Source organism: Mirounga angustirostris, unplaced genomic scaffold (assembly GCF_029215605.1).
Source record: "Mirounga angustirostris isolate CCGP_5_RB_7025 unplaced genomic scaffold, mMirAng1.0.hap1 SCAF_5, whole genome shotgun sequence".
NCBI classification, from domain to species: domain Eukaryota; kingdom Metazoa; phylum Chordata; class Mammalia; order Carnivora; family Phocidae; genus Mirounga; species Mirounga angustirostris.
The window spans coordinates 46,406,494-46,418,842 of record NW_026991713.1 but is presented as its reverse complement, the minus strand read 5'-3'; the positions used below and the strand labels follow the sequence as shown (position 1 = coordinate 46,418,842).

Here is a 12,349-nt window from a genome sequence, read left to right as displayed (position 1 = left end):
AGAGATATTATAGAATTCATTTCTTTGCTTTTTCCTTAAAGATAGAATTACTGTGTTCTTCTTATCCAGGTCGGGTTACTAACATTCCTCAAGGGATGGTGACGGACCAATTTGGAATGATTGGCCTGTTAACATTTATCAGGGCAGCAGAGACGGACCCAGGAATGGTACATCTTGCATTAGGAAGTGACTTAACAACATTAGGCCTCAATCTGAACTCTCCTGAGTAAGTTTTTTTTCTTTTTTTCCACATTTGTGTATAATACCTACTTGCAGATTTCTAGTTTTTAATTTCATGTAATCAGATTGTATCACCTACAGCCACTCATTGTTGCTGTTATGTCTTGACTCTTTGGGTCATATCCTCTCATATTAGCTCCTGGATCACTGTCACTTGACAATATCATTCCTCTTTGGCAGTTTCAGAATACACATGTATGATCCTTCCTGATTCCTAAAATCTTGGGCTGTTGAGTTTTTCACCTCCAAAAATCTTACTCTCCACCATATCTCAGCTACTCACATATTTAATCATCCTTTTGACTTTGCCATTATCAATAACTTCAGTTTCTCTATAATTTTATCTGTGCTCCCATGACACTTCCTGTTTTCCATCTTTCTCCCTCTAGTTCTGGCTCCTGTAATCATTTGACTCCTTGGGATCTTCAGTCCATTGATTCTTCTATCTTTTCACTGTTCTTCAGCATCCTTCTCTTCCCCCTGAGAAGAACTCACTTCCTTCTTATCCAGTTAAATTCTGTGGTCACTCATAATTGTTTATTTATATATACTCTTGGCTACTTTGCCCCTGTCTTGCTATTTGTCATGATTGCATGGCAGAAACTACAGCCCTGGTTATACTCTGACTTCCATTCTTGACCTCTGCTACTGAACCCAGCTAGAGAAAACCACACAGCTTCACTGCCTGGTCTCATTTCACATTCATGGCCAGGAACTTAAGAAGTGGGCCCTTAATTCTGCCACTCATAACTGGCTTGCCTTGTCCATTCATTCTTTTATTCTCCTATGCAACTATTTCACACTGTCTCTTCAAACACCTCATTACCTTTTTCCTTGTCCTTACTCTCAGATGAAGACCTTGCTGCTTCCCCCCCCCCCAAGTTTTTATTTAAATTCCAGTTAGTTAACCGTGTAATACTAGTTTCAGGTGTAGAATTAAGACCTTGCGTTTTTATTTCTAGTTTACTAAGAAAGATGGAAATAATCAGAAGAGAATGTCAGCATAGTCCTACCACCAAATCTGTCTATCTAGTACTATCTGTACCCACCTTATTCTTGTCTTCCACCCTGTTGCTATAGTTGATCCATGCTTTCTACTTAAAATGTCTCTTGAAAACTCAAGGACATGGCTGAACAATTTTTGCACTTTTGTTGGGTCATTTCCATCAGCATACAAATATTCTATTACTTCCTTTATAAAGTTAATAAAATGCCTTCTCCTTATCTAACTTCAATGAGTTAACTGCCCTTATTTCTTTATTCTTATTTCTTGGAGAGCAAAACTCTTCAAAAAAGCCATCTTTACATCTCCCATTTGTCTTCTCCCATTCTCCGTTAAATCCATTTCAGTTAGGATTTTGCCTCACCACTTCACTAAAACTACTCTCATCGAGGTCATCAAATGATCTCTATGTTACTAAATTCAGTGGTCGCTTGTAGGAACGTATCCTCCTTGACCTGTCAGCAATGTTTGACGTAGTAGATTCGATGCTGCATGCTTCTTACTGCTTTTAACTGCTGCCACTCTGGTTTGAATCGCCATCCTCTCTTGCCTAGATTATTCCATTAGCCAATCACCGGGTATCCCTGATTCTCTCTGTGTCCCTCACAGTCTCTTCTTTATATAGGAGCCAGGACCATCCTTTCTAATAGGTTAATCTTTTGCGCAGTGCTCAATGAGGGTTTGTGGTTTCATTATGATTAAAAACCTAAAATCTTGGGATGCCTGGGTGGCTCAGTCAGTTAAGCTTCTGCCTTTGGTGCAGGTTGTGATCCCAGGGTGCTGGGATTGAGTCCCTCATCAGGCTCCCTGCTCAGCGGGGAGCCTGCTCCCCCTGTTCGTGCTCGTGCGCACTCTCTCTCTCTTTCTCTCTGACAAATAAATAAATAAATCTTAAAAAAAAAAAACTAAACTAAAATCTTTATAGGCCTGTTTATCTCTACAGGCATGTTCTCGTTCCCCCACCTCCATGGCTTTTCCCTTTGTTCACTCTGTTCCAGCTTCACTGGCCTTCTTGCTATACCTCAGACATATCAGTCATATCCCAGCCTTAGTTACTCTAGCAATTCCCTCTGACTAGAATAGTGTTTTGCCAGATAGTTAATATGGCTCACTCCCTCATGTTTGTCAAATCTTTGTTCAAATTCTAAATGAGACCTAACCTGACTACTTTATTTAATGCAACTAATCTCCCATCTCTACCCCTCCATGAACATGGAATATTATTTATTATGCAAATTATTTTTGTCTGCCTCCCTCTAATTTGTCATCCTCAATCAGAAAATAAGTTTCAGGGGCGCCTGAGTGGTTCAGTCATTAAGCGTCTGCCTTCTGCTCAGGTCATGATCCCAGGGTCCTGGGATCGAGCCCCGCATCGGGCTCCCTCCTCCGCGGGAAACCTGCTTCTCCCTCTCCCACTCCTTCTGCTTGTGTTCCCTCTTCTGCTGTGTCTCTCTCTGTCAAATAAATAAATAAAATCTTTAAAAAAGAAAAAGAAAAGTTTCATGTTGTCCGTTACCTTTGTTCTGTTCGCTAATGTAGCCAAAACACCTAGAACAGTGCCAGGCATATAATAGGCACTCAGTAAATATTTGGTGATTTGAACTTTTGCTTTTAATAATTACTGATTTTTTTCTGGCCATATAAATGGGAAAGTAATTTTACTTGGGGGCATGCTATTAATGAATTTAAAGCATTCTGAGTTGAAGTTACATATATGTGAATATATATTTATAACTTAATATATATACTTGGTATATACACACATATATATACACCTAGTTAACCTTGTTTCATTTTTCTGCTGTGTAAGTCATAGTAAGCACATGAAGAGAAATTAGAAGTAAAGATGCTCATTTTACTTTCGAAGTCATTGTTTTTCCTGATTTCCTGAAATAAAAATTGAAATCTTTTTTTATACTTCAGACTTGAGAGTGTTTGTTTTTTTTTTCCCCCTCATATTCAGAAATCTCTACCCCAAATTTGCATCACCCTGGGCATCTTCACCCTGTCGACCTCAAGACATAGGTAGGAGAATTTATTTGTGTTCAATCGTTTAAAAATATTTTTTAACTGAGAATCAGTTAATAAGGCTTTTTTCATTTTATTATCCAGACTTCCATGTTCCATCTGAGTACTTAACGAACATTCACATTAGGGATAAGGTGAGTGTAGTTTATTATTCTCCTCAGTTAGCATGAATGTATCTATTTTTCAGGCACTGTTTTTCAGTTCAGATGGCGTAAAATTTTTTGAAATAATTAGTGGTTTCAGGGGTATGCTTTCATGTGTCCATCAGTTACATAAAACAATTTAATTCTATTTTTGTTTATCTTAATGTTTTGATGAGATCCTGGGTTATATTTAAAGAATATGTTTTAAAAACAAACAATGGTAGGGCTGGTTAAAATTTTTCTAGGAGTTACTAATAACGGCATAACTATGGTTGATGAGAATAAACTGTGTTGGGAAAATATGATAAATTTCCTTCTGATACTCTCATTTTATGCCCTTATCAATAAAATATTTTTTTTTACAAATGCTATAGTGTTTTCAATGGAACAATATATAAATATGTATTTAAAAACTATGACATTTGGCTTTTTAAAATGTTTAAATTACCCAAAATTCTAGTTGTAAAGTAACTTATTAACAGATTACAGTTTTAATCTTTTGTTTTACTCTAAAAAAGAAAATGGTAAATACTTTGTTTAGGAGAAAGAACTAATTAGGTGTTCATTTCTGTTAGAAATTATGTCCCTAGATTTGGCCTTGAGGAAGGATATCATTTATTAAAAATTATGTTACACATATGTATCTAATGTCTTATATACTTATATATAAATCTAAAATAATTTCATAAATATGTAAAACATATATTAAAATGATGGTGTTCTGTGTCTGTACCATGCAGTTGCATGGTCAAGTGGATGTTGATTTTGTGGACAGACAAGTAAAGAGATATGTCTCAATATGTCTTTTAATACTTGAGTAAATGGAAGACAAGATGTATGAGAGAACTAATTTTTTCTGTTTGTGGACTGTGTGATTTTTCTGCCACCTCCACCGTAGATAGAGCTTTTTTGCTTTGCTAAGAACCTTTTCTTAGGGCAATTTAAGAAATACTGATTTAGGAGAATTTGTCACCTTCAAAACTGCTGCTTGAATGGAGATAATATGAATGGAGAGAAAAATTATATTCCGAGATTGTGTAACAGTTAAATAGAGATTTCAGTACAGAATTGGGTGAAGAGATAAAAGTGTTTTCATTTTGATGAGCTTTTAAATAAAGGTTTATCCTAATACAAGATTTCAAGACTATTAAACTCAATGTTTTATAGTTTGGTTGGTAGTTAATGTTTCTGCTTTATGGAAGCACGTAAGGCAATCATCTTTTAGTCATCCGTTTAAACAAAATAAAGAGCTGTCCTTTTATGATTTTTGTATTTACCATGTGTGATTTGCTAAAAATATATAACCAACTGATTTGTGAATCACTGTTCGATGTGGATTCAGCTAACATTTCTTACAGTTTTCTATGTATCAGGCATTCTTTAAGGTACATTCATATACAGACACTTTATCAATTTCATTTACGTTCTTAGTAACCTTGTAGGTCTCATTTCTGCATCTTATATGGAAGTTCATAGGCATTAAATAATTTCGACATGGTCATATTTGTAAATAATGGAACCGGTTCTTGAATATAAGTCCTGCATCTCTGAACACTGGTTCAACTATTACCATGTTGGGTATTAATAAGCCCTCAAGTAAAACAGCATTTGGTTTTGGTTAGAAGTTTTTATATAGCTTTTTATCCTATTAGTACATAAAATAGATGTTACCAGAAATAATTGTTAAGTGACTTCAGTTATTTAAATGGTAAAACTCTCCCTTAAAATCGTAACTACCTGCAAAATCATGTAATAACAGTTATCTGCTACAAAGAGTTTCTGTTTATCTTTTTATTTTTACTTCAGTGGTAGCATTATGTTAGGGTTTTCAAACTTATTTTACACTTCAGAATCTTGATTTCTCTTTTCCAGCTGGCTGCAATAAAACTTGGCCGATATGGAGAAGACCTGCTCTTCTATCTCTATTACATGAATGGAGGAGACGTATTACAACTTTTAGCTGCAGTAGAGCTGTATGTTCAAAGTATTTTTAAACACTTTTGTATTATAGTGGATCTTGTTTATTCTGAAAGGTTTTCTTTTACATGATAGCTATGGTTTCTCTTTTGTTCTTAAAGTGGAAATATTTCCATCAAGAAATAAGTTGTTTGTTTTTATATTTAGTAAAATAAAGTTAATTTAGATTGAAAGTTTATGTTACCATGGTTAGTGGTCACTGTATACATAAAAAGAATTATTTCAGATTTAAATAATCCTAAATTTGTAAGAAGACAGAATTGACTCATGAATTTGGTGAATCTAATTTTTATAAATATGTGAAGTATAAGATATGGTTCATAACTGTGGCTCATCTTCTTGTGGAACCACGTATGTTAATGATAGTGAATTTCATCATTAATGCACATCTATTGAGTATTATATGGGCAAGGCACTGCATACATCTTGTGTGTTTTGAAGTGTTGATGAAGTCCACATTCGTTATCAGAAGTCTGTTGGCCAACTTAAATAAATTAGTGTTAAGAAGTTGGTCCATTGGATGTTTTTTCCTGAGCATTTCTGTTTTTACCTGATGCTCTAAGAATAAAAATTTTGTGTCATTTCTCATATATCCAATTGGTAATATATTTTGTTACCAATAGACTATTCTAGTAATCATGTTTACTAGAGTAAATTGTTATTAAAAATTTATGTTATGGGGCGCCTGCCTGGCTCAGTTGGTAGAGCATTTGACTCTTGATCTTGGGGTCGTGAGTTCAAGCCCCATGTTGGGCGTAGAGCTTACAAAAAGAAAATTAGGATATTATGATTGAGAGACCTAGTTTTTATAGATTTAAGTATTTTATAATATTCTTTATAACATTTCTATAAATGGCCTTGGATCAGATACATAAAAATGTAAAATTCACTGTGTTGATAATAAATTGTTTTTTTATTTCTCTATTGAGAATTTGTTTTCTCCCATGTCCCCTCATTCTTTGTAACATAGCAATTGTTACCTGTTCCTTTTAATTTATTCATAAGTAAATAAATTCATTTAGTTATTCATCTATCCATTATTGGCAGTTCTGTCTCACATCTTATTTATGTCTAAAAATTATCTCACTGTATTAGTAGGAACGTATTTGTTTACATGGAGGTTTGTTCTACCAGAGATTTTTTTTCTGGTACTTTTACCTCCTTTGGATGTTACTTCCCCAGTTTACAAGTGATAGTAAATCCTCATTGATTCTTGCATGAATTCTAATGGGGATATCCTTTTGGCTTTTGAAAATTTAGGATCAATGAGATTTGAATTAAAAAAAGTAATACGTTCATTAAGAATTTTTAATATGGATATTCTATTTTCAACATAGTTATAAAATTATGTGAATTTAAATAGATAAAAAGACTGTATTTTGTTCCTTATAAAATAATACAAATAGTTGGGGTTTTTGTTCGTTTTAATAGATGTCTCAATTTCTATTGAATGTTAAGAAGAACGAAAAAGGAGTGAAGTTTCTGGAACACAATGTATCTTTATTTGGTCTGCCTAAGTTTTTATCACATTGCTCATAGAGCTTTTAAGATCTTACTATGTTTGCATAAAAAGCCTCTTCAGTTAAATAAAGATGTGTATATTAATTAACGAGTGTGGTTTCTGGACAAATTAAGGGATTCTTTTCCTATATTTATTTCACTCAGGTTGTGTTTAATAACAAAGTCAGGGTAAAGAAGCATCCATATTTATGTATTTTCTGTGTAATTATTTTCTGAGAAAAATTTTACAAAATGTAGAAAATGTTTGATGTGTGAGCCACAGGAAAAATTAATTGTCTTTTTCTCTTAAAAATTGAAGTTTTAACCGTGATTGGAGATACCACAAAGAAGAACGAGTATGGATTACCAGGGCACCAGGCATGGAGCCAACAATGAAAACCAATACATATGAGAGGGGAACATATTACTTCTTTGACTGTCTTAACTGGAGGAAAGTAGCTAAGGTATATTTTTTTCCATGTGCAAATGTGTAAATGTATAAATCTAGATTTTAAAAAGAAGTATCCTCTTTTATCTGTTTATATGTACCAATATATCCATTCCAATAATGTGCCAGATACTTGCTAAATAAGTTTTTTTGTCCTCACCTCCTTGGCTTGATTTAAACTTTAGGAGAGTATCTGGAAACAACTCATTTCACCCATAGTTAGGAAAATGAAGTTGGTAAGAAATTTTGTAATTTTTCACAAGCCTTGGTAACATTTGAAACATTTTTGTGTCTACTCAGTTGTAAAATAAAGATCACCTTCTTGCAATCCCAGTCATGTATTCTTATTACTTTAAGCAAGTAGGAGATTTTCCTAAAACTGTTATATAAACAGATAATAGGCTTTTTAAAACACTTGCACTCATTGCAGGAAAGATACTTGATTTTTATTTGCAAGTGATACAAAGAAAGAAAATTGTAAGCATTAACCTTGATTGTTCCTATGACTAGTATGCTGAATATTGGAGGGAAGAGGACTGTGGAAAAAGTTGGTTGTTATGTTTTGTTTTGCAACTTCTCCTCACAAAAACACCTATTTAACTGTCCGATGTGCAAAATTTTCATTAGTCTCATAGCATATTTCACGTTTTATGTAGTATCTTGAATGTATGCATTTAGTCTCCCTAGTAGAGAGTATAACCAGCATCTGATTTCATAACTCCAAGATTGCTCTGAATGCCTTTTCCATTGAAGATTCTTAGGATTAAAAACTAAAGAGTTAGTTTTGTTTATTCTCAATAAATTTAAACAGAAGAAAAATATTTCTTGACAACTAGTCCATTGGATGATTCTTTAGTTGTTGGTTTGGGCTTTTTTGTCTTTTGAGTCAACTTTACTAAATTAATAAGGTAAAACATTTTAACATGACAATGTAAAATGCTTACCAGATCTTTATCACAAAAACGTTTTACATCACAAGATTTCATATAAAACTTGAAAAAAAGAAATAGGAAAAGATGTGCCCAAGTAAAAACACCAGACAAGACACATACAAGAGGTTAAATCTTTTTTTATTATTACTTTTGGGTGTTTGTCAGTGGTAAATGTCATTACTTCTCAGACCGAGTCCATAGACCACCATACTGTATTTGAGTTATTTTAACAATTATAATTAATATGCATATCTTGATTTTAAAAGGTAGATCCATGATCTGACCTTTTAAGTAGAAATAATTACATTCATTACAAATAGTACAGGAGACATTATGTATGTTACCTGTTAAGAAGTATAGTGTGGTAGAAAGCCTTTGTATTGTAGATTTGAATTTAACTCCTGTTTCAGCTGTTTATGCTTTGATCATTTGCAAGTTTCTTTTCCATGCGTGCTTCCTTATCTTTTAAATCGAAATCATATTTGCTTCTAGATTGTCATGAGGATTAAATGAGATTTTACACACACACACACACACACACACGCTGAGTACAGTGCTTCGTATATATTGGGTATTTGATACATGGGAGTAGTTGTAGTTTGTTGCTGTTTTTATCATCTGTGTTCTTACAGCTTATTACTCTTCTTCAAAGATGGAAAAATTTTAACTGTTGTTAGGTCAGGTCAGTGGTTCTCAAACTTGAGCTTGCATCAGAATTACCTGGCAGACTTATTAAAAACACAAGTTGCTGAGCCATACCTCCATTGTTTCTGATTTAAAATGTCTATGGATGGGGCCTGAGGATTTGCATTTCTAACAATTTCCTAAGTGATGCCAGTGATTTTGCTGATCTTTGTCTGGAGCCATACTTTGAGAACTTCTCAGTCAGTTGATTGTACAGGAGACAAGAATGTGTCTTTGGAGGGGGAAAAGAGTCTGTTAGTAATAACTGAAGTTTTCTCCATTCAATTTGAAGCTTTTTGCTCAATATCATTGTAAGTTACTCCAAACTTCTATATGCAAAAAGGATGGATGTTTGTAGTAGATTGATGTATCATTTTAGTTAAGTTTTAGTTCAATATATAGGACAGATTTTCTTATGTGAAAAAGGTTTCCAGTACTACTTTCTCTCCACAAAATATTCAGAAGCAACTTAAACATTAATAGGCCCTTTTACTTTCCTATAAAAATCAATTCCCCAGTCAGATACATGTCATTTTAAAGAAGTGTGTGTGTGTGTGTGTGTGTGTGTGTAAATATGTAGTGTGCATATATAATTTTCCCCAACTTTATCTGATCTCCTGTACAGCTGAGCTTTGTCTTAACCTTTACCTTTACAATTTTTAGCTCTGAAGTTGGAAAATAAAATTTGAGATATATCATTAAACTGTTTAAGAAATCTCTTTTGAGGTAATTGCTGGCCACTGGCACTGACACTTTTCATCAAAATTATTTTCACAATGATGAAAGCAAGCAGAATTATTTGTTTCTATTAAGTATTATACATAGCTTACTCCTGTTATATTAAAATACAGATTCATGAACTTTAAAACTTAAGTTGTATTCACAGAATAAACTTTTCACAATGGCTCCTGGTTTTTTGTTTGTTTTAAAGATGTTTTCAGTGTTTTCTCAAATTGTTTGGGAATTAAGACATTTAGTTCCATTTATAATGTATTAACAGTTTATCAGACTATAGAAAAGCCCTTAAAATGCCATGTCCCAAGTAAACCTCAAAGTCCCCACCTGTAAAGTGGATGTGGTTTACTACTCACAGGTAAAGAACATGCATTATTAAATAACTTCAGCTCATTGTAAGAAGCCTACAGTCTGAATTAGTATTATAAGTAATAGCTTGATGTTGTCATGTTGTCTTTGAAAAGTATTGACCTGATCTAGGCTGTCGTCAGGTCTCCATCTCACAATGTCTTGTATGAGGTTTTCTTTCTGTTTTGCAGATTACTTAATATTTTCAGAGATTTGAAGAATTGTTAATAAGAAATTCGATGATTTAAATCGGAAGTATTTTTTACCCGTGAAAATTCCGTAACTCTGAGTTCTAGGATCCAGCCCATTAAATAAAGTATTTTTTGTATGTTAATAATGTATACATAAAAATTTTGACACTGTGTTTATTCTCCCCTTTTAAATCTTGACTTGTCAGCAGGCTATGTGGTCTATCTTTTGTAATTTAGCTAGAATTACTCAGTATCTCACTAATTTAAAAATAGTGGTCATTCAGATTATATATATTCTTAATGAGTAGAATTTTTTAAATAATTTCATCAACAGAATTTTCAGGTGATGTAGGCTGCTGTATGATCAATAGCTTTCTCAAACTAAAGACTTAAAAATTGAAGAATTCTTTCAGCCTGACTTCACCTTGTGGATCCAACACTGAATAGTATTTCTAATGCTTAGAATTTTTTATAATATCATAGCCGGATATAAATGTGATTTTTTTTCATTAATTTCACTGGTACACATTAGTATTAGTATATCTTTATATTTTAATCAGTAATATGTACTTTTCTTCAAAGTAGTAAAAAAATGATTTCTAATAAGTATATTGAAGATAGTTGGCAGCTTCCTAAAATTGGAGGATTTATCTTAGGTAAGAGAAAGCTGACATTTTTGAGAATTTGAGAAAATATTCCTGCAGTGTATGTTTCTCTGTGTAATTCGATCAGTGATTACATTAATGCTTTTGTAATAATTTCATTTGATTATCTGAATCCAGTACATGTATTTCAGTTCTGCTTACAGTGACCTCTTGAGAATATGTTGCCTAATTTGATTAATAGAAAAATAACTTTAACAGTTGTTTTTAAAAAGTATCTAAAACATTTTATAGCCTTTTAAATCATAAAACTGTAATGTTTTGTTCCTAAAACAAATGAAAAAAACTTGTGTTTATTAATTCATCAGCCATTAATTACATACCTGCTAGGGGCATGGCACTATATTCTAGGCAGTATGTAGTGGTTTACAAAACAGACCTACTGTTTTTGTCCCTACCGGTTATAAAGAGGTGTGCATGTGTGACGTGTGTGTACATACAACAAATGTGTAAAAGAGATGTTACCAACAAAGGGAACAAAGAGATACCAGAATATATTGTAAGATTTACATATTTTAAGAAGAATAAAAATACATAGAAGACCAAAACAATGATGTAAGAAAAAGGAAGACAAAATTTGACTTTAATTTCTGAATCTCTGATATATGAGTTTTTAAATTACATTAAAATATTTATTATGCTCCCTAGGTTTAAACTGATCTTTTTCTTTTAATATGTAGGGAGAAAATATGTGCACTGATGAAGTTACTCCAGTTTAAATGCTAATAATACTGTGTAGTTCACCAATGTACAATGACAAGGACAGGATAACTGAACAAAATTTAATTTATGTAACTTAGTGGGGCCTGTGATTTGTTAGTTACAAATAGACTTTTTACCCTGCAACTACACATACTTTGGAACTAAATTGCCAATTTTAATTTCTTTTTTTTTTTTTTTAACATTTTATTTATTTATTTGAGAGAGAGGATGAGAGGAGAGAGAGAGCACAGGAGGGGGGGAAGGGTCAGAGGGAGAAGCAGACTCCCTGCTGAGCAGGGAGCCCGATGCGGGACTCGATCCCGGGACTCCAGGATCATGACCTGAGCTGAAGGCAGTCACTTAACCAACTGAGCCACCCAGGCGCCCCGCCAATTTTAATTTCTAAAGAGTGATATAACAAGATACTTTCTTCACTCATTTTGATAAGCTTCTTAAGCCAGGCAATAAATTGCTTTTAAAATTTAGGGGTAGGAAGAGAGAGCGGTGCCTACACAGTGCATAAGGGGGACGATGGTGATTCTGGAGTTTCCTAGTTTTAATGAAAAGCAAATGACCTACGTGCCTTAATTACTCTGTCCTATAAAGTGAACCTTTTTAAATTAAAGTCATTACAGTGTCTCTTCTTTAAGAACACATTTGTCACTGAACTGAATTTTTTCAACATTTCTGCGTCAGGGGTGTAATGAAGTAAATTTATTTGGATCTTGCACTAAAACTATTAAAAATAACGTGTTA

At 33.3% G+C, this 12,349-nt stretch overlaps 1 protein-coding gene across 11 annotated transcripts in view; it reads left to right on the top strand.

Moving 5' to 3' along the window:
- The window catches only part of CNOT2 (CCR4-NOT transcription complex subunit 2), a 120,551-nt gene that overhangs the window by 105,837 nt on the left and 2,365 nt on the right, over window positions 1–12,349 (top strand). For 10 of the 11 annotated variants that reach the window (XM_064590890.1, XM_045872966.3, XM_064590891.1 and 7 more), the window contains 5 exons: window positions 70–226; window positions 3,207–3,268; window positions 3,356–3,405; window positions 5,287–5,387; window positions 7,211–7,355. In XM_064590890.1, coding sequence (XP_064446960.1) covers window positions 70–226; window positions 3,207–3,268; window positions 3,356–3,405; window positions 5,287–5,387; window positions 7,211–7,355 — 515 coding nt within the window. Of the gene's footprint in view, window positions 1–69; window positions 227–3,206; window positions 3,269–3,355; window positions 3,406–5,286; window positions 5,388–7,210; window positions 7,356–12,349 lie in introns of those variants that run through there. The other variant, XM_064590887.1, reaches the window with a different exon arrangement.